Consider the following 25877-nt stretch of genomic DNA (forward strand, 5'->3'; position numbering starts at 1 on the left):
AAAAGCCTTCATCCTCTCTTGATCCCAATTTGGTGAGTTAGGATCTATTTGTATCTGCAAATCCATTTTTCCCAGATGCTCAGACATCAATAAAGGAAGGAAGAAAAATGAAACAGAACAATAACAACAACAACTGACTGCTTTTTGTTTTGTCCACATGCTTGGGAAACTGCTTAGTTGGATAAGTGCAGTTCTTTAAATGCCCTCCTTTCCCAGAGAGGCTGATATCATGGATGGGAGAAGAAAAATGAAGGGAAAAGAAATAAAGGGAAATAGGGTTAATGAGAATCCACTTATAATACTCCCTTATATGGATTCTTTGTGCATTAACACAAATGATTGGATTAAAGTAGAAAGATTGACTTGTAAAAAAGTTGAGGAAATTTACCCTTCCTCATTCTTTTTTTTAAACATTATTTTATTTGGTCATTTCCAAACATTATTCATTGGAAACAAAAATCATTTTCTTTTACTCCCCCCTCCCCCATAGCCGGCACATGATTCCACTGGGTATCATATGTGTTTTTGACTCAAACCCATTTCCGTGTTGTTGGTATTTGCATTAGAGTGTTCATTTAGAATATCTCCTCAGTCATATCCCCTCAACCCCTGTAGTCAAGCAGCTGCTTTTCTTCAGTGTTTTTACTCTCACAGTTTATCCTCAGCTTGTGGATAGTGTTTTTTAGATCCCTGCAGCTTGTTCAGGGACATTGCATTGTCCCTAATGGAGAAGTCCATTACCTTCGATTGTACCACAGTGTATCAGTCTCTGTGTACAATGTTTTCCTGGTTCTGCTCCTTTCGCTCTGCATCACTTCGTGGAGGTCGTTCCAGTCTCCATGGAATTCGTCCACTTTATTATTCCTTTTAGCACAATAGTATTCCATCACCAACATATACCACAATTTGTTCAGCCATTCCTCAATTGAAGGGCATCCCCTCATTTTCCAATTTTTGGCCACCACAAAGAGTGCAGCTATGAATATTCTTGTACAAGTTTTTTTCCTTATTATCTCTTTGGGGTACAAACCCAGCAATGCTATAGCTGGATCAAAGGGCAGACAGTCTTTAAGTGCCTTTTGGGCATAGTTCCAAATTGCCCTCCAGAATGGTTGGATCAATTCACAACTCCACCAGCAATGAATTAGTGTCCCTACTTTGCCGCATCCCCTCCAGCATTCATTACTTTCCATAGCTGTCATGTTAGCCAATCTGCTAGGTGTGAGGTGATACCTCAGAGTTACTTTGATTTGCATCTCTCTGATTATAAGAGATGTAGAGCACTTTTTCATGTGCTTATTAATAGTTTTGATTTCTTTGGCTGAGAACTGCCTGTTCATGTCCCTTGCCCATTTATCAATTGGAGAATGGCTTGATTTTTTGTACAATTGATTTAGCTCTTTGTAAATTTGAGTAATTAAACCTTTGTCAGAGGTTTTTATGAAGATTGCTTCCCAATTTGTTGCTACCCTTCTGATTTTAGTTACATTGGTTTTGTTTGTACAAAAACTTTTTAATTTGATGTATTCCAAATTATTTATTTTGCATTTTGTGACTCTAAGTCTTGCTTGGTTTTAAAATCTTTCCCTTCCCAAAGGTCTGATATGTATACTATTCTGTGTTCGCCTAATTTTCTTATAGTTTCCTTCTTTATGTTCAAATCAATCACCCATTTTGAATTTATCTTGGTGTAGGGTGTGAGGTGTTGATCTTAACCTAATCTTTCCCACACTGTCCTCCAATTTTCCCAGCAGTTTTTATGAAATAGTGGATTTTTATCCCAAAAGCTGGGTTCTCTGGGTTTGTCATATACGGTCCTGCTGAGGTCACTTATCCCGAGTCTATTCCACTGATCCTCCTTTCTGTCTCTTAGCCAGTACCAAATTGTTTTGATGACCGCTGCTTTATAATATAGTCTGAGATCTGGGACTGCAAGGCCCTCTTCCTTTGTATTTTTTTTTTCATTGTTTCCCTGTATATCCTTGATCCTTTGTTCTTCCAAATGAACTTTGTTATGGTTTTTTCTAAATCAGTAAAAAAAAAATTTGGAAGTTCAATGGGTATGGCACTAAATAGATAAATGAGTTTGGGTAGGATGGTCATTTTTATTATATTGGCTCGTAACATGAGCAATTAATGTTCTTACAATTGTTCAAGTCTAGTTTTAGTCGTGTGGAGCGTGTTTTGTAGTTGTGTTCATATAGTTCCTGTGTTTGTTTCGGGAGATAGATTCCTAAATATTTTATTTTGTCTAAGGTGATTTTGAATGGGATTTCTCTTTCTAGTTTTTGCTGCTGAGCTGTGTTGGAGATATATAGAAAAGCTGATGACTTATGTGGGTTTATTTTGTATCCTGCAACTTTGCTGAAGTTGTTGATTATTTCGATTAGCTTTTTGGTTGAATCTCTAGGATTCTTTAAGTAGACCATCATGTCATCTGCAAAGAGTGATAACTTGGTCTCCTCCTTGCCTATTTTAATGCCTTCAATTTCTTTTTCTTCTCTAATTGCTACTGCTAGTGTTTCTAGTACAATGTCAAATAGTAGAGGTGATAATGGGCATCCTTGTTTCACTCCTGGTCTTATTGGGAATGCATCTGGTTTATTCCCATTGCAGATAATATTAGTTTATAGTTTTAGATATATACTGTTTATTATTTTTAGGAACGACCCTTCTATTCCTATGCTTTCTAGTGTTTTTAATAGGAATGGGTGTTGTATTTTATCAAAGGCTTTTTCTGTGTCTATTGAAATAATCATGTGATTTTTGTTGGTTTGCTTGTTGATGTGGTCAATTATCCAGGACAGTTCTGCTTCAGTCGGTGTCAAACCCTTGGCAGGGAAAGGGAAAGTCAGGTGGGGGAGGACTGGTCAAACTGAGGGGAAAATCCCTGTGCATGAGGATAAACACAGCCCAGGCACTCTGGTCACTGTTAGAGGGTAAGTGGTGAAGGAGCAATGAGTTATTATTATACCTTCATTCACTTAAACTTTATTTGATCGGTTTTTCTTACCCCCATAAGAACAAGAGATTGGAGTTACAGAAAGGCAAATTTAGGCTTGGATAGGAAAAAAAATGTTCATAATTTGAATTATACCAAAGTGGAATGGGTTGTCTCAGTGTATGTTCTTTCCCACTGGAAGGTTTTCAGGAAAGATTTGAAGACTACTAATCCATCACGTTGTAGAGGATTTACTTGGTCAGGTATAGTTTGAACTTGGTGGAGTCACTGTCCCTGTTCTTTTTAATTAAGTACTACTCACAGTATAAAATGTTTGTGAATTCTCAGTCACTCTTATAGCCTTAGTTTTTCATCTGTTAGATAGATGAGCTCTAAAGATAGCTGCCCCCTTCTAGTCCCAAAGTCTGTCTTCTATGAAAAATTCACAGATTCTCAAGCTAAGAAAAATGACTGCTTCAACCAACTTGACAATTTAATACAGTTCTGAAGTACCTGTCTTCAAAGTACATTCACTATTAGGGCATTAGAACTTAACATCGATGCTGGCCACTGGGCAGTCTTTGTGTAGCCTCCAAAATTTGAAAGGTTTCCATGAATGCCACATTAGCACAGAGTGTTTTGAACACAAAAATTTTTATTAGCATAAAAAATACATGTCCAGTATCCAACATTAAAACCACGGTATACATAGGTATGTAGGGTTTTTCCATTAATTACTAAATGCTTTTATCTCTCAGCTATGCTTTAAAGAATTTGCACTTATGTAAACAAATCTTAACTTACCAAAGAAAGGAAACTGCAGGTGTAGCACGTAGCTACTAAACACACCAAAAAGTGAGAGATGGGAAATTAAAATTCTATCTCACTGCACTAAGTATTTCTGTAAGAATCTTAGAAATAACAGGAGATGTGGACAAAATATTTCATTTGAGACGAGGTAAGTCATGAAGATGCTTTTAGAAGTAACACTAATGTTGAATGTTGAAGTGAGAATATTAAAATTCCTAGTGAATCCCCTTAGATGTTTGCATAGTTTAGCTTATCTTAAAAAAATAGAAATAAAAAATTAACAAAAAAAGTTAGAAAAAGAGGCAGTTATCCAGTACCACTTCAAATCTGAGTACTTAAGTACTTTTCTTATTTAGAAAACAAGTGACATATACAATACTCAACTGAGAGAAAAAAGAATGTTAAATTCAGGGCTATGATTTCAAGCTGCCGTTTGGATAGAAAATTAAACAGAGGTAGATGGTTAAACATTAGTGGCCAAGTTATTCTAGTGGCTAACCTTTGCCTTGAAACACATTTTGTCAAGTTTCCACACTTGAAGCCAAGGTAACTTCAAGAGAGCAAAAAAGTGTTTTGAAAAGCCAGCCCAAAGACTTAGCAATTAAGTTTTTTTCCCTTATATGGAAGAGAGTGAGAATAAACTAGGTTCAAGACTCCTGTTAAGGACATGATTGCTTAAAGCGCTATACAGCTAGCTCATGCATTTGTTTTAGCAGGAGAGTGAAGCTTACACCTCAGCTTCCCCGGCTTATTTCAAGCTAAGCTCCCACCACCACTCATCTGGCCAGGTCTAGTCAAAATAGGACTGCAGGGTGCCACGGCGACGGACATCACAGGTCCAGCAATGGAAACCTCCTCCCAATGAATTGGCATTACGAATATTGACTTTAATTGTTGAAATACCTGCATGAAAATAGAGAAACAAGGTTGAAACAAGGTGCTGCTTCTTACTAGATTTTTTTAAATAAGAAAGATGAGAATGAAGATTCTAGGTTGTAGAAATCCTGGCTTCATAGGTCTCTAGTGCAATATATGGTGGCAGTGAGGTGGCAATGTGGGTAAGGTCCTGGCCTGGGAATGAGGAAGAACTGAATTAAAATCCTGCCTCAGACACTAACTATGTGATCCTGGGCAATTCATTCTGTTTGCCTCTGTTTCCTCAACTATAAAAGAGAGGTAATAATGGTACTTATATCTCAGGGCTATAGTAATGAGACAGTATTTTAAAAAACATTTATCAGGACAGTATCTAGAATAAGAAAAACACCACCTGACACTTGCCTTTCTCAGAAGATTCAGGAGAAAATGTACACAACCAATATAGAAAGAGATTAATCTAGACCTTTCCCTTACCTGATATTTAAAATATGCACAAAACTTTAAAAGCTCTAAAGTTTTGTTCAATTTTATATTCACAATTCAAAATAGTGTGTGAAGCAAGCCATGATATAAATATGACTTCTGTGCTAATCAAACATCTTATTAGACAACCAATGACTAAATATCCAATATGTCCTTGGAAGCATTAAAAGATGAACTTAAAGAAGATACACATACAAAAACAATATGCAACAAGGTGATAAAAGTGGCAACCAGTACAACAAGTAGAAGATAATAATCAGAGAAATAATTAGGGAAGGTTTCATTGGATTGGTTCCTGAAGGATGGGAGAAGGCTCTGAATGTGTAGAGGAGGAATTAAGTTTATATTCTTCCTGAATCAGTCTATAATATTCCAAGGATAGGAAGATAGTGATATCTCCTTTGATAGAAAGATAAAATAACCTTTGGTTGGTAGACTTCAGATTGGTTTAGAAGTTACTTATTAAGCTTTCCATTTAAAAGATTAAAATTATTGGGAATTTTAACATAAATTTAAATTTAAAAAATAAGTAATAAAATTAGGAATAATCAACAAGCATTTGTTAAGCACTTACTTATGCAAACACAATCTTTTAAGCCTTGCCCTCCAGAAGCTTAGATTATATCAAGGGAAATACCACATACAAAATAGGTATAATACACACATACAGGGGGCAGCTAGGCAGCTTAATAGATTGAGAGCCAAGCCTAAAAACAAGAGGTCCTGGGTTCAAATCTGGCCTCAGACACTTCCTAATAGTGAGTCCTTGGACAAGTCACTTAACTTCCATTGCTTTGTCCTTACCGTTCTTCTGCCTTGGAACCAATATACATTACTGATTCTAAGATGGAAGGTAAGAGTTAAAAAAAAAACACAACAGAGTAAATACAAGGTAATTTTGGAGAAGAGATACTAGCAAGGTATCAAACACTTCAGAGAGGAGGCACTAAGGCTAAGATATAGACATATAATCCTTACCTTCTGTCTTAGAATCAACACTAAGTATCAGCTCCAATGCAGAAGATCTATAAGGGCCAGGCAAGGGTGGGGCAGTAAGTGACTTGCCGAGGGTCACCTAGCCGGGAAGCTTCTGGGACCATATCAGAGCCCAGGACCTCCCGTCTCCAGGCCTGGCTCTACCCCGAGTCACCCAGCTGCCCCCATGTAAGAAACATTAAGCCCACTTCAGGTGGACTGTGGAGCAAACCAAGGGAGCTAAGGAGGCAGCGAGGGCCAGGCAGTGCCTGTGTGGCTGAGGAGGTGCCGCTCAAGTGAACCCAGCTGGGGAAGACGATGGCGCCTATGGACATCCAGGCGGACACAGCTTGGCCCCGGCCAGAAAGCAAGGCAAGAGGTGTAGATGTGAGCATGGCCTTCCTCGAGGGAACTCCTCTGGGAAGCCAACCGAATTTGCTGGAGAGACCACCCACAGTGAGGGAATGGGACCCAGAAAGCGCCACAGCAATGACCCAGGTCTAATCAGAGGGGACAAGAGCCCAGGGAGCAGCATCAGGAACCCCAAGAGGAAGGAGGATCCCTGAGGGCAAGGGAGGAACGGCAACATCCCTGAGAAGCAGGGAGGGTCAGGACACAAAGCATCAGAGCAGTCTTGGGCTCCATCTAAAATTAACCGATGAATATGTGGTACCTAAGAAACGTGTGCGGATATATAGTTTTATAAGATTCAAGGCAAATTGAGTTTACTGGCTTGGAAATTCAACATTTGATACAGCCTGGATTCCCCAACTGCCTCTTCAGCCAGGCCATTATTCTATTAAATGCCCTTTTTAAGACTTGGAAGCTTAGAGATAAACACTCCCAAAGGAAAATACATACATACTTAAAAGCCACACGAAGACGAGCGCCGTTTAAAAATTCCTTTCAAAAACATAAATGACTGCCATTGGCTTCAGAAAATATCAGGAGAAACACTCGCCCAAATCACAATGATCAGCTAATTTTCTTTTTCCTTTCTAGCTTAAAGATTGCTCAAGTATCCTCAGATGACTCTCAATACTCTCTTTCACACATCACACGTGAAGAAAACTGCCTCCTAATAAGGCTTATTAAAAGTACATTGACATTTCATTTAGTTTTAAATAAGCTCTTAACATTTTCACCACTGAAACATAGTTGATCAATTCACCTCGCTGCCTACAAAGTGGCTGTTCCTACACATGAGCTATCAAATGTTTGTTGGTGCCTGAAGGGTTTAGAGAACTATAATCTATGAACTTAAATAACTGGTTACTAAGGGGAAGTTATATAGATTTGAAGACATGTAATTTTTTAGGTTGAGATCATGAAGGGCAAAATACAATGTTTTCCCACAAAATGTTTCTTGGTATCACCATTAGAAACAAAATATACTGCTCTGACCCAGAATGCTGCTTTCTCAGATCTCATTTTAACTTAACTCTTTCATGAATAATTTTAAAAAGAATTTAAGGTAGTGAACATACCTAGCTTTTCAAACATTTTTTGAATTGGGACTTCGTTGGCATCTACCATAACACGTTTCTCATCCAACATTAAGACATTCATGGAGAGCCATTTGGATGACATCCAGAGTGGGTGATCTAAAAAGAAGAAAGTCAATAATTATGTCTTAGTACTGTTCTTATTTTCAACTTAAATGAGAGCATTTCAAGAAAAGAGCACAAAAATAAAATTATAGTGCTTCCATGCAATTCCTTTTCCCTAGGATGGCCTTTGTACTATCCTCATAATCTTTTCATGGATATAAATATGTATCACTCTTTAGTAATTATAAATTTGGATTTCACAGTGCTATATTTTAAATGACGTTTTAAACAATTCCCCTCTACTTGTTGGCCAGTTTTCCCTGCTTCTTACTGTAAAAGAAGAAAGTGAGTTCTGAGAACTACTTTTGGGGGGGGCAGGGGGAGATAATTCCCCCAAATTGCTAAATGTTGTATTTCATATATATGAATTTAAAATCTAGGGTTAATCTCTTTATAGAAAGGAATTCTTACCATCTGGGATGATTGGAGTTGGAGGAGTTACTATAGTCCATCCTGCTTTCTTGAAAAGTTCAATCTAAAAGAAAAATCCAAAAATATTTATAATTTCTTGCTCCTCTGTTGGCCCTTATCAACAATTCCATGTGAAATGTCATCTCAACATTTCCCATCTTTAACAGTTATTTTTCAAACATTCAGATTATGACTTCTGATTATGCAATCATACAAATTTTATGTTACAAAGCAAGGAAAATTTGGCCTAATAGGTTTTGAAAGTACTAAGGTGATTTATAATGGCTAATTAGCATTTTAGATGAATATGTGCCTGTTAAATATTTCCAGTGCTTTCAAGGACTCAAGAGATCTACATTAAAAAAAATGGTTCCAAAGATTTATTTTTATTAACCAATGCCTATCCATAAAATCATAAGAAAGGGCAGCAAGGTAGCTCAGTGGATAGAGCCAGGCCTACAGATAGGAGATCTTGGGTTCAGATCTGGATCAGACATTTCCTAGCTTTGTGAACCTGGGCAAGTCATTTAACCCCCATTGCCTAGCCTGTACCAATATACAGTATTGATTCTAAGATGGAAAGTAAGGGTTTAAAAAATTTTTTTAATAAACTAATGCAGAGTGAAGTAGAATTAGAACAACATGCACAATGAAATAAATGAAAGGATGCTAAGCTCTGATTAACTGAAATAACCAATATTGATCCCAGAGAATAAATAGGGAAACATTTCTCCCCAAATCCAGGTTGAGGCTGGGGACTAGAAGGGAAGAATATTGACTATATTGCCAGATCTGGTTAATGTATGTATTGGTTGCTTTGACTTACCTGTTATTCTTTGTTATAAAGAAGGGATGGGTAGATGTTTTATGCAGTAATGATTATGATGCAAAAAAAAATCTTTTGTAAAGACCACACATATATGTGTGTGGGCATACATATGGAGGAACTTAAAGCTTTGACAAAAGCAAATGGCCAGAGTTAACATCCAATGGAATCTCATGCCACAGTAATATACATACCATCAGCAATCCGACATTTGAACACAAGAGAAACCTTCAATAACAGCATTAAATTAGAAACTTCCAGTTCTCACAGAAATACTATCTGAAGACTATTCTGTCAGCTGCCAGATTTACTATTTCCAGGATCATTTCTCTTACCTGATGACATGGCCGGTCAGGATTGGAAAGCACAAGACCAGGTCCAATGATATTGAAGGTGGCATCAATATGCATTGGATTGGGGTCTTTAAAGGAGATGATATGCACCCTGTAGTCTGGAGCAAGATGCCTACGCATCCACTCAATGCCCAGGTAATTAGTTACCTGAAAAGAAGATGATAGGAAAATTATCACAATTTGCCACTATAATAATTTACGGTGATATACAAGATAGATGCAGTTTCAGTTTTCTCTACCTGGCTTCTCTGTGCAAAAATATCTCTTCCGGCTCGAATGAAGTCAGCAGCATCAAAACACGGCTCATATTCAGTGGTCACAAATTTTCCCTGAGCAGCCAATTTGTGTCTGTCTTCTACAGAATAGATTGGGTAATCCTAACAGGAAAAACAAAGACAAAGCCTAATCAATACACTAGTTTTAAAGAAGAAAAAACAGGAGAACTACGCAACTGTGAATGCTCAATTTGAACTCAGACTCACTGAGAATCCATTAGTATGATGATATTTAAGAAATACACTGTGCTACTAAAACTGAGGAAAAGCATGTGAATGGAAGACATGCCCATGTGACAGGGAAAAAAGAATTAAGATAGTCAGCAATTTTCTGGTGTTCTGGTGAGTCAGGTGGTATGATGCCAAGGACATCAGCTGATTCTTCTTGAGAAAATCCCATAAGCTTTACATCGATTTATTATATTTAGTTAGCTACAACTTTGGAAATTACCAGAATGAAATCGTTCTATACTATTACAAACAGAGCTTGCTATGGTCTGAGGACTAAAACTAACAGTGTAGAGAATGAGTTTTCTGGGTCCCCTATACTTCAGAGGTCTGCAATTTTGCCCATCCAGGGTATTCTCTCCAACAATGCAAACAAAAACTCCTTTCTTCTCCTTAGGAAGTCTTTGAAAGTTGTGATCTAGCCAGCTATCTAATCTAACTCATACCTAAAAAGGAATTTTCACTATAACATACATAACACGTGCCCATCTGGTCTCTGTTTGATGACCTCCAATGATAGGGGGAAGGAAGCTGCCATCTTACAAAATGGTCCATTCTACTTTTCAATAACTGTAATTGTCAGGAAATTTTTTTCTGACATTAAGCCTAAATTTGCCTCTTTGCAACTTCCAGCCAGTGCACCTTGTTTTAATCTCTGGAGCCAAACAGAATAAGAATAATCCTTTCCCCACATGACAATCTTTCAAATACATGAAGGTAGCTATCGCATGCCTTAAGTCTTTGTTTCTCTAGGTGAAATATCCCTACTTCATTCATTTGTTCTTCTTATGATATGGATTCAATGCCCTTCATCTAAGGTCTTCCTCTCTGGCCACTTTCCAATTTGTTAACATCTTCATTAAACTGTGGCACTCAGAACAAAATACAAAACTCCAGATGTGGTCTGATTACAGCTGTACAGTGAGAATATCAGTTTCCTTGCTCTCAGAAGCTCTGCCTCTCTAAATGCTGCCCAAGATCAAATTAGCTTTCTAGACTGCCATGTCACATTACTCATGCATATTAAGATCATAGTCTATTATCACCCTGACCCTAAACTTCTACAAATTGCTTCTGATAATGTCTATCTTATATTTGTAAAGTTGATTTTTTTGAAACCAAGTGTATGACTTTACATTTAAAACTTATTTTTTAACTGCTAAAAGGGAAACATTATTAAGTTGAGGTGGTAATAACCTAAAGAGACTGACTAGTAAGATACTTTAATGAATTCCATTAAATCCAATCAAATAAAGACTGTTGATAGTGTTTCCTGTAATCCTTACCTCCCACAAACTATAGAAACTTCTGTAACTAATTATTTGAAGAAAGGATTTTTTTTTCATCTTTTTAAATATTTTTCCTCATGTTTACATGATTCATGTTGTCTCTTCCCCCTCCCGGAGTTGACAAGCAATTCCACTGGGTTATACATGCATTATCACTCAAATATTATTTCCATATTACTCATTTTTGTAATAGAGTAATCTTTTAAAACCAAAACCCTAAATCATATACCCAAAGAAACAAGTGATAAATCCTATGTTTTCTTCTGCATTTCTGCTCCAATAGTTCTTTCTCTATTTGTGGATAGTATTCTTTCTGAAGAGATGACTTTTAATGATTGTAAATATCAATTTAGATCCACAGGCCCCAAATGAAAACAGAACCCTCAATCTTTAGACCTAGCTTCAGTTGTAGATAAATCTATTGTTCTGGGTTTTCTAATTCATGCTAGAAAAATCACTTCAACAACTGCAATAATCTTACAGACTGCAAGTCAGAACCTACTCACAGCTTTAAAATATATTTGTGTTTTATTTCTGATGGGTTATGTAGAAAAAGGTACATGAATAAACAGACAGGAAAGTACCTGGTCATAAAGCTCATCACCCATTGTGGGCTTAGGAGCAGTTGTCCACTTAGCCCCACGATGGAAATAATCTTTGATAATTGATCTGTATGCGCGATACTCAAAGAAGCGTGCACGCCATGCCATGGGAGCTTCAATGATTTCATTTCCAACCACTATCAGAATATCTCTGGGCATTGCACCATACAAACCTGAAAAGGTCAAAAAGTCTTAAAATGATCATAAGAACAAATTTTCAGAAATAGATTATTGTAAACAATAATTTCCAATAAGAAATTTTAAAAGCTCAAATTTACGGTACCAAATTCTCTTACTACACTGTTTCCGCACGAGATAAAATTTGCTGCTGTTGTATTATCAAAATCCCAATCCTTAGGGTTCAGCAATACATCAAAAATCATCTATTAAGCAAGCACCTACTATGTGCCCAGTACTGTGCTAGAAGCTTTTGGGGATTGAAATACAAAATATGAAATAATCTTTACTCATAAAATTACTTATGTTCTTAATGGGAACCTCCACTCCAAGCTAACAATCAGCCCTGTAGTCCTCTAGACATTTGGGACTAGTTCAGGTACTTCTTGCACCACCAGCAGCCAGTGTCTTCACCATACCCACATTTATTCTGTAGATACTTAAGTACCTACAGGTTATCTTCTGCTATAGAAAATAAGGTCCTTCATGTAACCGCAAAAATATAGGTTTCAAGACTGTGAATTGCCCAAACTGTAAAGATAAATTTTAGCATCTTGTTTTATATCTAAAATGTGCTATTATTAAAAGAAAAAAGGGAATGTACTTGACCAACAGTTTAGCCACTAACAAACATTAAACATTAATAAAAAACTACTTGTACCTGTATCACCTTGGGTGATTTGGGCTGCTGTCTCTTCATCTCTGACATGAGGGGATTGGCCTGAATGATCCCTAAGGTTTGCTCTAGCCTTAACTCTTATGTCCCTACAAGGAGATCTGTCTAAAGACTAGAGCTACCTCTTGGTCTCACTAGACATAAGCATTTATATCTTACAGCTTATGTCGTATTTCTGGCGATATAGAAAGGTAATTGCATCAAAAATGACAAATTAGCTTGACCTCATTTCCAGAATTATAAATGAGAATACTAAATACAAGCACAAGAATAATGTAGCAGTGAAGTTAGCCAAGAAGGAGACTAATTTCCTAAGGAAGCCTTCCTGGATAAGCTCTTTATCTAAGGGTGCCCTAGATGTCTAGAAACATGGTTATGTCTACATTTTTTTCTTAAAAAATCATTAACTAGATAAAAACAGAAGCCTGACTCAGCAAATATTTGTTTCTATGACTTACTTGTTAATTGTTAGATTAGTCACCCCTAATAAATAATTTAAGGGCCACTGATCTAAGGAAAACAAGAAAACAATAAATTCCACTACATGCAATGAAAGAATGATTAATGGAATTCACTGGTTCACACATAGGCTATAGAAATGTATGAAATTAAATATTTGAAGGAACAGCCTTTCAATGATTAAAAATATTAACTCTGATCTTCAAGTTCAATGAAAACAGACTCTCATCTTGAGAATACCTAAAGTTCCACTATGGCTACATCTGTAGGCTCCTCGTGCCTTGCTTTCTATGGGAAGACAAATTAAACGAGAGCTGTAGTTCTTGGAGCAAACATTTCTAGAGCACTTTATGGTTTGAAAGGGCCTTTTCTTACAACAACCCCTTGAAGTAGGTGGTACAGATATTATTATTATTCCTATTTTATAGATGAAGAAAACTAAGGCTCAGAGAGGTATCAAAGGGCCTTGACCAGGAGGGTAACATAGTGAGGAAGCAGTGGAGTCAGGACTCAAACTCAATCATCCATCTTCTAAATCCAGCTCCCTTTCCATTATACCATGACTGTAATTTAAGAAAGATTAGCTTCTGTCCATAAAACAGCTTTGAATTGGAATAGCCATAAAAATATTGATCCCCTAGAAGTTCTCAGCATTTTTCATTCTTCCAAATTGTTTCTAAATTAGTCTGGAATATGCAAAAATCACTAGAATAGGAAGGAATTTCCAGAAGGTCATCATTGCATTCCCTCCAAGCAATAGTTGGAACTCTATGAGCTAAGTCAACTACAGGATCCCACTCACCTGTAGACTCAAAATCTGGTGTTTTGTACTTGAAAGACCAATCAATGGGATCAGGTCTTTTAACCGTCACTCCTTCCATTTTCAAAATATTGCACATTTCTTCAATTTCAGCAACAGCCTTTTTCAAATGATCCTTGGGAAAATAATGGCCTCCATGCTGCTGGTAAAATGGCCAATACTTTTCATATGTGTTGGCCTAGAAATAAAAGAAAGCAGATCAATTCCTAGGGAAGAAAAATGTAACTCATGATGGATTAGACCATTGACTGAGAGCAATGTGCAACTTTAAATTACAGAATTTAATTGTGATTACTTTCCTGATCATATGTTTGGTGCTATCTTTTTCCTGCTTGAGATATTATTATATCTAATCATCCATAGCATGGTCTTAAGATAGACTCCAAAATACTCTTGGCCAATTTACACAATGTTTTATTGGCACAAACTAAAGTGGTTATAAGGCTTGCGGCAGCTAGGTGGTTTAGTAGAGAGTGGACCAGGCTTGGAATTAAGAGGACCTGGGTTCAAATATGATCTCAAATACTTTGTAGCTGTGTGGCCCTGGGCAAGCCACTTAACCCTGTTTGTCTAAGAGGAGAAAAAAGTGTTTATAAGTCTATAAGAAGAGGCAGCAACCAAATAAGAACATAAACGTCACCATGATAAGCCCGACTCAGGGGTCCAAGTGTTCTGACATCAAAGGATTTAATGGGATTGTATGAATCTCTCAAGATAAAATTGTTTTCTTCAATGACAGGTCAGTGGACAAGTTACTGAGGGGTCAGGATGGGTGAGAGGGCATGAATATGCCTACCGTCCCCTCCATGTACTGCCAGGTAAGGAAGGTTAGATTTGAAGCAAGAGGTCCTGTTATCAAGAAAAACTTTGGAATATTCATAGCTGCACTCTTTGTGGTGGCAAAAAATTGGAAAATGAGGGGGTGCCCTTCAATTGGGGAATGGCTGAACAAATTGTGGTATATGTTGGTGACGGAATACTATTGTGCTCAAAGGAATAATAAACTGGAGGAATTCCATGTGAACTGGGATGACCTCCAGGAAGTGATGCAGAGTGAAAGGAGCAGAACCAGAACATTGTACACAGAGACTGAAACACTGTGGTACAATTGAATGTAATGAACTTCTCCATTAGTGGCAATGCAGCGATCTGAACAACTTGGAGGAATCTATGAGAAAAACCACTATCCACATTCAGAGGAAAAATTGTGGGAGTAGAAACACAGAAGAAAAACAACTGCTTGAATACATGGGTTGAGGGGATATGATCGGGGATATAGACTCTAAATGAACATCCTAGTGCAAACATCAACAGCACGGAAATAGGTTCTGATCAAGGACACATGTAATACCCAATAAAATTGCATGTTGGCTGTGGGAAGGGTGGGAGGGAAATAATATAATTCTTGTAACCAAGGAATAATATTCTAAATTGATGAAATAAATTAAGTTTAAAAAAAAAAAGAAAGACTTTGGACAAGTGACATCACCACCTTTCTGGGTCTGTTTCCTCATCTGTAAAATTAAGGGAACTGGACTAGATAACCTTTAAAATCCATTCTGGCTCTAAAAATGGGATTCTATGAAATCATCCTACATAGCTATGTATGTAAGTCCTTCTTAAAGCTAATTGTTTTTAGTTTCTATCATCTCATGAAGCTACTAAGGTCCTTATTACCAATTATGAAAAAGTAGGGCTTTTTGTATTTGCACTTATCCTTCCCAAGCTTCAACAAATTATCTTCTAGTTCTAAAGTTTCATTCTTTTGATGACCATTTACACCCTTCATTTACATCTGGAATATTCCTTCACCCTGTGTCTATCTATGTACACAGCATTCCAGTCCCACAAAGGTTGTGGAGAAGAACTATGCCTTATGCACACTTTTCTATCTCCCAGCACTTAGCACAGGGCTCTGCAGAAAAGACCAAGTGCTTAACTCAATTGTGATTTTTATAGACTTCAGTCATATCCTTCCAAATCAAAGGCTCTAGATGTTTTTCCTGGTCTCTTAATCTGCAATGCATGATCCATCTAAGTTACCTTTCTGAGACATCTTCTAGCTCCATTGCTTCAGCTTTACTGACCAAAAAAAATGCACAATATTCCAGGTGCAGGCAAATTGTGGTTTTGTATGAGGCACTATCTTGTTGCTCCCTAATGCCAGTGGCATAAAATTCAAAACCCTTTAGCCCTGGTATTCAAAGCCCTCCACCATTTGACTGGCTCAAACTCCCTTTTTACATTGATTTCATTTACTCCCCCTCACATATGATCCATTCCAAGCAAATTCTTCACCTGTTCCCCAACAGTATTCTATTTTCCACTTCCTTGTTTTTGCATAGGTTGTGCCCTGTTGCTGGCCTACACTGCCTCCCTTGCCTGTTGGAACCTTTATCTCTCTTCAAAGCAGGGGTCGAGAACTGGTCTTTGGATGAGACCTTTGCCAATACCCCTACTTTATGGGCAGACTGGATGGCACAACTGCTGGGTTCTTGTCAGTTGGGATCAGATAAGATCTCAGATGGGAACATGAGGTTGGAAAAAAAGATCTCCACAGTGGGGCCCACAAGAGGGCCCAGCATCATCCTCTTGACCACTAATGTCTTAAATCAGTGGCTACTTGCCACCATCTTGGGGACCGACCAAACCATAGAGACCATTTCTGCCACAAACAATCTCTGTGAAGGCGAAACCATGAGAACAAAAGTGACTCGGGCTCATAGTGACTCCATCATCCAAAGCCTAGCCATGTCCACTGGGGTTTTAAGTAGTGAGTTAATTCCAGCCTCTTTCACCAACTCATGCTGTGGCAGCTAACAAAAAGAAATAATAAATTACTCTTTCTAGTCCTTTCAGACATGCTGGTGCTACAGTACCCATTCACATTTTCCTTCTTTTCATGCCAAGCACATCTCTTGCAGGCCACAGCCAAAGGACAAGCAGACTTTTAAACGTCAGCCAAGCCTACAATAGAATGGGCTGCTGCTGCCTGCCATGCTCAACTGCAAGACACCATCCTGGGAAATGTTTTTCATGTGTTTTTCTGTGCAGGGTGGAATTTTCCTAGGTAGACATGAAGCAAACTGCTCACGGAGAGAGAACTGTTTGAACAAGTGTGAGGGTTACTGGGTAAAGCTGTACTTGAAAATCAGTTGGACAAGGTCCAGATGCTTATGATATAATATTTTTTCCAAGAGTTAGAAACTATTTGCACTCCACTCTACCACGAACCAGCTCAATTACTTTACAATCATTTACTCAGCGTCTGCGGGATAAGGAACATTTTACGTGCTCAGCACACAGTACTTTTAATAGAGGGCAGTGAGAACAGAAAAGCTGTCCTTGTTACTGAGCTCTCAATTTAGGGCTTTTGAAGTACTAAGATTTTCTGCATTGCTAGCCAAGTCAAGGTTAAAGAGCTATTTGCTGTCCCTGGAAATTTAAGGAACTTAAGCAGATGTTCTGTTTCTTATTTACCCAGCTGGAAACTGAGCTAATTTTAACCTTGTGACTTTTTAAATACCTTTTGTATTTATAATGAATCTTTCACCCTCCCCCACCACACAAAGTTTCCTTCATCCAGGCAGTGTGGTGCAGTGGCTCTAAAATCAGGGGACTTGGATTCAAATCCTGTGTGAACCTTGAGCTAGGCACTTAACCTCATTAGGCCTCAGTTTCCTCATTTGTGAAGTAAAGGAATAGATTGGAGGTGGTCTCTGAGGTGCCTCCCAGACTGATGTATGGTCTTACTAATAAGTATTCATCATATTTTATAGAATAAATGATACTGGTAAGAACAATAGGCATATTATATATAGGTGTGCTTCTATGTGTATGTATATCTCTAGCCATCTTCTTGTCTCTAATTTTCTTGGTACTTGCCCCATGCAGGACCTTTTACTATATTGTTTTATACACTCTCCTACACAATTTTAACACTTTGTTACATCTTATATTGTTTCCTAAATATGTCACGGGCACACTCCAATTAGGTAGTCTTTGAGAAGGAACTAGATGTCTTGTGAATCTAAACAGTGTTAATTCAAAACAAGAGCTTAAAAAAGTAACTACTTATGGATTAATTTTTGTTCTTTGTACAAAAGAATGATGCAACTCACCCACTCACTACCTCTAAATCATGCAATTTGTTTTTCTTTTTCTAAAGTACTTACTTTCCATCTTAGAATCAATCCTGTACATTGGTTCCAAGGCAGAAGAGTGGTAAGGGTTAGGCAATGGGGGTAAGTGACTTGCCCAAGGTCACACAGCTAGGACATGTCTGAGGCTACATTTGAAGCCAGGACCTTCTGTCTCTGGGCCTGGCTTTCTATCCACTGAACCAGCTAGTTGCCCCTTTGTTTTTCTAATAATAAGGACATGGCTAGTATTCTCCAGCCTGATCCTTCTTTCTCTTTATCTACCCTGCTACCACCGTCACTTGCAAGATGGCTAGCTGAGGTGAGGAATCAAGCACGTTTTGTTTTTAAATCCATAGCTTTGGTCTCCTGAGAACCATGCTCCAGCTCAGTGATGGCAAACCTTTCAGAGACTGAGTGCCAGGCCCCTCCCCGCCACAGTGCTGGAGACTCCCTGCCCCACCCCCTTACCCCACACAGGGGAGGGAGGAAGTATCCCCAACACTCCATTCCCATCCCCTCCAGCTCTGCCACCTGTGAGCTACCCACCTTATCCACTGTGAGTTCCCACTGGGCTGCTGAGCAGAGGGGTGGGGAATGTGAAAAAATACCATCAGGCATGGTGGAGATGGGGAGGGGGGCAGCTCCACCCAAGTCCCTCTGCCTTTCTAGTAATGAACTCTGGTGGGGGTGAGTGGCCATGTGCCCACCCACAGAGAGTACTCTGTGTGCAATCTTTGACACCCATGCCATAGGTTTGCCATCAATGCTCTAGCTAATGTAGTAATTGGCAAAAGAATTACTTTTATTAATAACAACAATCCAAGCAATGTAACACTGTAATGAATTAGACAATGACATCTGACCTGTTGGGTTAAAATAAGATTTCTGTTCTAAAAATGAATTTTGTGCTTAAAAATCTTTAAAAATGAGTTTCACTAGTTAATTCCTTTTACTTTCATGGTCTTTTAAGGTAGGGACAGAGAAGTATTCATTTTATGGGTGCAGAAAGCAAGACCAGGAACTAGGAAGTAACTTACCCAAGGGCACAAAGCTAATTAGTCAAAGAACTAAGACTAGACATCCAATAAATACTTGAAAACTGGCCAAATCAAGTCTCCTGACCTCCAACCCAGTATTCCTTCCATCACCATGAAACTTCATTGAAAACTGTCTAAGGTCAATGAGCAAATCAGAACAGAGACTGTAACAAAATTCGAGTATTCTGATTCCAAACGAGATCATATGGCATATGACTATGGTCAGCATTTTCAAAGATGATAAAAAAATGCCTGAATTTAATTTTTTTCTGAGTTTTATCTAACAGAAATGACCCAGGAGATGGAATAGCTTCCCTGTGTAGGAGAATGCATACTCACACACAAAAAAAGTCTAAAATTGATGGAGGAAACAATTAAGGACCCTAAAATCAAATGAGTGCACTGAAGTGCCCTTTACAAAATTTATTCTTAGGATATGTCAGAACCAGAGGCCATTTGTGAAAGCCTGAAAGTATTAGAATGAAAAGGGAATATTACTTTGGACAGACCTCAAGTTGTAAGAATTCCTACCCTTCCTCAGTTCAAGTCCCAACTCCTTCATGAAGATTTCTCTGACCACCCCAACTTCCAGGGATCACTTAATACTTTGAATTCCAAAGGCTCTTACAACCTAAACAAATAATACACTTTCCATTTAGCTGAGTAGTAAATACAAAGTAGGTCAGGCTCTTTATACTTCTATTTTGTTTCCCCACTTAGACAATAAAGGATATAAGTATACAGTAGGTGCTGTTTGTTGATCACTTGATCCTTGTTTCTTTTCACAGCATCACTAGCTGGTCTCTCTACAGCACAATTTTGCATGAGAAAACTTCATACCTCTTGACCCAGGGATCCCACTCTCTCAATCAACATTTATTAAGCACTTACTATGTGCCATGAGCCATCTGCTCAAACAAAAAGGATAGAAAGAAAAAAAAACAGTCCCTGCCCTCAAGAAGCTTACAATCTAAGTTAGCTCCTGGGCATACTCCCAAGGAGACAAAAACATAGAAAGAAGGGTCCGAAGTATTCCAAAATAATCTCAGCAGCACTTTTTGTGGTAGCAAGGAACTAGAAATAAAGTGGATATTCAGGGCTGGTGGGATAGCCACATGAGCCATGTTATATAAATGTAATGGAATATTTTGTAGAAAGCAATAATTAATCTGATTAATTCAGAGATGTGGATAATGCAAAAGCAACACATGAATGAAGATATCAAAGTTCTAGGATCATAGAGCCCTCAGCAGTCATCTGGTCCACCCCATCATTTATAGATGTGAGGAAAGTAAGACCCAGAAAGACCACGTGACTGACTCAAGGCTATCCAAGTCAGAGATACAAACCCACCAGAGCTTTGGCCTCTGCGCCCGGGGTTTCCTCACCAAGGAGGTACCTCATCATCTCTCCTCCTCCCTACTGCCCTGATGTTCAGCTCTGCATCTGTGGGCAGCCTGTGTCCCTGGGGGCATGCAGAGCACAGCTGCTGCCAAATGTGTGTATGAGGTGGGAAAGAATAGAGAGATTTGTCCACCTCCTCAATGTCCTGGCCCACATCCCCGCTAATGTAATAGAGACATGAGTGATGATCCCAGAGAACAGATAAATGAGACACTCTTCTTGGCAAGAGAGGCAGGAAACTATGATGGCAGAATACTGAGGATCCTGTCATGTATGATCTCTGTACACATTGGTGTGTACTTTACTGTTTTGACTCATTACAAAGAAGAACTGAATTTCAAGGGGAATGTGAACAGGTCCATAAATTATTGTAATATAAAAACAAAAGATATCAAGATTTTTTTTTAAAGAGATATAAGGTTCTGGATTGGCAGGCAGGAAACATGGGTTCAAATCCCAACTCTGTGACACATTGGCTTTGTAATCAGAGACAAGTCACTTACTTGCTTAAATTTCAGTTTCTATAAATGTAAAAATAAGGGGACTGGATTAGAAGGACTGGATCTCTTCAGGATGTTATGAAACTATGACCTACTCGGAAATAGACAATGTTCCCCTTTTTCTGATACAGGCTAACATATACACTCTGTCTGTCTGAGATCTATGTACATGTTTCCCTTGATAAAATGTAAGCTCTCAGAGGGCAGGGAACGTTACATTTTTTCAGTTGTATCCCCAGCCCCAAGCACAGTATCTAGCACAGAGCCAGGGTTTAATAAATGCTTGTTACTTGGTTAAAAGGTCTAAGCTAAACTAAAAGCCCCAGAATAGTTATTCTTTCTAGTTACAAAGAAACAAGAAATGCTCATTCAGTTTGGAAATTACAGTTAAGAAAATAAAAACTCATACAATTACAGAAAAACTTTCTAACAATTACAATTTGTTGAAAAGTAGAATGGTTTGCTTCAGAAGGTAACAGGGCTGGGGCAGCTAGGTGGTGGTACAGTGAAGACAGTGCCAGACTTGGGTTCAAATCTGGCTTTGGTAATTTCCTAGCCATGTGACCCATGGCAAGTCCCTTAAATCCTATTGCCTAGCCCTTGCCCTTCTGTCTTGGAGTTGTTACAAGGACAGAAAGTAAGGGTAAAAACAAAAGGTAATGGGATTATCTTCACTGGCCATCTTAAAAAAAATGGCTGCCAATGGGCAAGGTATGTGTTATAGAGTTTCCTGCTTATGTGGGGGGTTAGGTAAAATAACTTCTGAGGTCCCTTCCCCTTCTGAGACTCTGTCTTCAGAGAGAGACGAAGTACAGTGTGGCTGGGGGTAAAAAGCTTACTTTCTCCTTCATCCTATACTATGAGAATACAGAAGAGCTCATATGTTCACTTCTCCCAGAAGACCAGAAGCATCCATTTCATTCCCCACCTGTTACCTCTCCTCTCACAAATCTAGATCTTTCCAATAATCGCATATGAGCATAAATTCTAATTTTTAAAGCATAAGTAAAATTCTTCAAAGGAATGAGTATTAACTTACTACAAAACTCTCGCCACCAATGCAACTAACTGCACGTTGCAATCTTGCTTTGAGAGTTATCATGTTAAGAAAAAAATCACTGCAAAGTCAATGTGGTGATAAGACTCCACACCTTGCTGAACTGCTCCTTAGATGTCAGACTTACAGGGTCTATGGCTAGACCCAAACTCAAAACTTTTCTAGTTTGGTAGGACCCGGCAGAACCTGTGCTCCAATGGCAGCTCCTAGGAACCTAAGGTTACCTCCCACACCAAGAGGAAACATCAAGAGTAAGACTTTGGTGGACAAAAATAATCTGAAAAATTAAGCATATTTTCTCCTAGAAATCTGGGATTTTGTCCATAAGACTTTACAAAATTGTCTAAAATGTGTTGACAAGTCCAAGTGTTGAGAAGGGGGGACCAGGGGCTAGAAGGGGTCAAGACAAGAAAAGAGAAAGGGAAGAAAGAATGAAAAGAAAGGAAGAGGGAAAAGAGAAGGGGAAGAAGGAAGAAAGATAGTGGCTAGAATAATTACATAGGATAATAGACTTAGATTCAGGAAGACATGGATTCAAATCCTACCTGAGACACTTGCTAGCTGTGTGACCCTGTGAGTCACTTAACTTCTCTGTATGTTTCCTTATATGTAAAATGAGAGTTGGATTCTATGGCTTCTAAGATCCCTTCCAGCTCTGAGCTCTCATGATTCTCATGGTGACTGACCTCTAAGCCAGCAATGTGGCTGCTATGTATTTCTCCATCTTCCAATTACCCACCAAAATAAGAATCAAATAAGTCTCAAAATCATGAGATGTTCATTGTTTGAAGGGATCTTAGAAGACCTCTAGCTCAACACCTTCATGCTACAGATGAGGAAACCAAGAGCCAAAAAGGTCAAGCAACTTGCCCATATAGTCACTTAAGCAAAGAGTGGCAGATTCAGGCCTATAACCTAGGACAGTGACCAGCAGGCAGTCCACAATCCTGAGACCTATAAGGCAAACAAAAGATAGCTTTAAAGATGGTTAGTAGGGGGCAGCTAGGTGGCATAATAGATAGAGAGCCAGGCTTGGAGTTGGGAGGTCCTGGGTTCAAATCTGATCTCAGACACTTCCAAGCTATGTGGCCCTGGGCAAGTCACTTAACCCCCATTGCCTAGCCCTTACCTGCTCAGAATTCTGCCTTGGAACCAATATACAGTATTGATTCTAAGATGAAAGGTAAGGATTTAAAAGAGAGACATAGAGACAGAGGCAAGCAAGGGAAAGGAGGGAGGGAGACAATTTGGATCTTATAATTTCTGATATGTATGTTGAAAATTGTTATATGTAACTGGAAAAACAAAATATCTCTGAATTTTAAAAAAAGATGGTTACTGCTTTCTAGATTCACTTCCAAAATGGCAACTAAGTTGATTTACCGGGTTTTAGCAGCATGAAGTTACATAAACTGAAAAGCAGCATAACTTTTGCTAGATTGATGCCGAGAGCACTGGATTTCTTGCCTAGGAAAATGTTTACCTGATTTTGTGGTTTTACACCTCAGGCAGCATCTACAATGTAAAATGTACAACTTCAATTGCATACAGGAAATGCTAGAGTGGGACACCTAAAAATGTGTCCTAAACAGACATGCAAACATATGGAGCATACATACACCATACAACACATGCAAATCTTACCTTAACTTCCACAGTGAATGGTGGAACACAGGCATTTTCAGCTCTGCCTACGATCACCTCCTCAAGTGGGTCCCATTCATTATAGGAGGAGACAGGGCAGTCCTTAGGAACAGGATCTGTGACTTTGTCATCAGCAGCAAAGGAGTTTCTGGAGGCTGCTGCAGCCTGGGTGCTCTGGAAAGTTCGCTGCACCCATCCTGTAAAGACTCTTCCCAGCTTCCAGGAGGAAAAAACAAACATTATTCCATATACACATCTGCTCTATTCTGGGGATGGCATAAAGTGTCTGCCTGTTTATTATTCCTCAGAAGGCCCTATCCACTCAGGTACCCCTCACACTTAGGATGTCTTCCCCTAGCTCTTCCCTCCACCCAGAACAGTGTCCCTCCACAGCTTCCCTTAGAATCACTCTTTTCAAGGTCCAGCTTGGTGCTCTGCCACCTGCTCTCTGGATTCTTCTTCTCCCCTTCTTTCTATAAGGGAGTCCTTTGTCATTTCTCTCAAGACGCTCTGTTTAACCTCTCCTGGCCATTTGATCATGTCCTGACTTCTGTTCCAGCTATTCACCTACAGCTTTCTCTCCAAACTAAATCGAAGGCTCCTTGAAGGCAGGGGCTTTGCCACTTTCCAACATTTCATTCCCAGAACCACCCACCCAGTGAATGTTTACTGTTTGGCACTCCCTGGAATGTGAGTGGGGAAACCACTATGCTATCTATCTATCCCCCGCTCTCTGTCACTAAAAGGTTTTCAATAATAATTTCTTCTGCAAAAGAAACCATAGTGATAGCATTTCAAAAAGGCATTCTCTCCCGTGATAAACAGCTCCAACCCCCCATTTCTAATCCCTGAAATTCTTCCCGGTCTTTGCCACATCGTCAGCATCTTTCAGGACTGTCCATAGTATGGAAGACAGAATTAAGATATGGGAAAGTGGGTAGATCAAATAAAATTTAAAATTACCGAGCCTCCAAGGGGCCACAAGAAAGTTACACCCCTGAGTCTGCCCAGGGAGCCGGCTCTGGCGGCAGGAGGGTCGGGGACTCCCGACAGCAGGAGGGGGAGAAGGGCAGCTGTTCCCTCGCCAGCTGCTGGGCGGGGTCTGAGCTATTCCTGTTCCACGAGAGAACCACGGAGCAAGGCTGGGGGACGGGTACTAGAACGCCCGGGCTCCCCCCTTCCATTCCAAATCCATTTTGCACTCGAGTAATGAGTCTCCCGACGCTCCGCTCCCAGAGCCCGCAGCCGCGCCGATCCGCCCCCATCTCCGGAGCCAGCCCGGCCAGTGCCCGTTGTAGGAGGCGGGCACACGGAAGGACGCGGAGCGCATCCCCCTACCACCACCCTCCATCCCAGCCCTGCGGGGAAAGCGGGAATGAGCCTGTCCCGTGTGGGGAGCCGAGGCAACGCCCCCGTGCCGAGGGTAACCGAGGGAGGTACGCACCCGAGACCCGATGTAATGCACAGCCTCGGCCCCCCGGCTCCCGCCGCGCAGGCACCGAACCCGCAGCATCTCCCCTCCTGCAACTGGTCCGCGATCGCAATGGTCTCCGCTGGGACAGCTGGCTCGCACCCGCACTACACGGCAGCGACACGCCTCGAACCCACGCCCGGCTCTAGCGGAGCCTTATATAAAAGTCCAACCCACCCACCCCCCCCCTCGCTCCCTCCCCCAGGAGCTGTCCATTGGCTGCCGGGAACAGGTGGTGGGGCCCCACGCGCCGCCGAAAGGTCAGGGGGCGGGCCCCGGCCCCGAATTAGGCAGTGGTGCCGGGGTCCCCCGGCCAAAGTGGCGGCGCTTTCCCTTTTTTAGCTTTTCCTGAGGCCGTCCATGAAAGTCCATCCGCCTGCGGCTTTCTGCTGGCCAAGGGAAGGAAAGCTCGTGTTTGGGGGGAGGAGGAGCAAAGGCACGGACAGGAGAAAGGGACGTCGAGATGTATCATCCTCATCCCATTGCACTGCATTACATTATGTTACGTGTCATTTGGTCATACATATTTAATGAAAAAATATTACGGACTCCATTTATAGCGTAACATTGGATTGAAAAGATGTGCACAGTCCCCGCTCTCCAAAACAGGCAAACACTGTTATTTTCAAGTTTTCGAAAATCCTTTGGTTCTTCCTGCTGGGTAGCTAAAGAGGCCCTCGCTCCAAAAGAGCAAGCAGACCTTTCTCAAAGCCACGTTCATTTAGGGGCATGTGAGGAACTAAAATAGAATTAAAAAATACAGCTATGGATTAGTTGGCCTTTTGCTCCCTTTTTGGGGGGTGGGGGT

The 25877-nt window shown here is 39.9% G+C and overlaps 1 protein-coding gene across 1 annotated transcript; it reads right to left on the bottom strand.

The window, feature by feature from the left end:
* Nucleotides 1–3578: 3578 nt before the first annotated feature.
* Nucleotides 3579–25480, bottom strand: GATM (glycine amidinotransferase). The gene is made up of 9 exons (XM_001363475.4): nucleotides 25043–25480; nucleotides 23599–23814; nucleotides 13797–13992; nucleotides 11665–11855; nucleotides 9528–9665; nucleotides 9271–9435; nucleotides 8110–8173; nucleotides 7576–7692; nucleotides 3579–4654 (listed from the first exon to the last, which is right to left on the bottom strand). Exons 1-9 carry the CDS (start codon nucleotides 25109–25111, stop codon nucleotides 4542–4544), a joined length of 1269 nt encoding a protein of 422 aa, XP_001363512.1. The 5' UTR covers nucleotides 25112–25480; the 3' UTR covers nucleotides 3579–4541.
* Between the last annotated feature and the right edge of the window lie 397 nt (nucleotides 25481–25877).

Source organism: Monodelphis domestica, chromosome 1 (assembly GCF_027887165.1).
Source record: "Monodelphis domestica isolate mMonDom1 chromosome 1, mMonDom1.pri, whole genome shotgun sequence".
In the NCBI taxonomy this organism is placed as follows: domain Eukaryota; kingdom Metazoa; phylum Chordata; class Mammalia; order Didelphimorphia; family Didelphidae; genus Monodelphis; species Monodelphis domestica.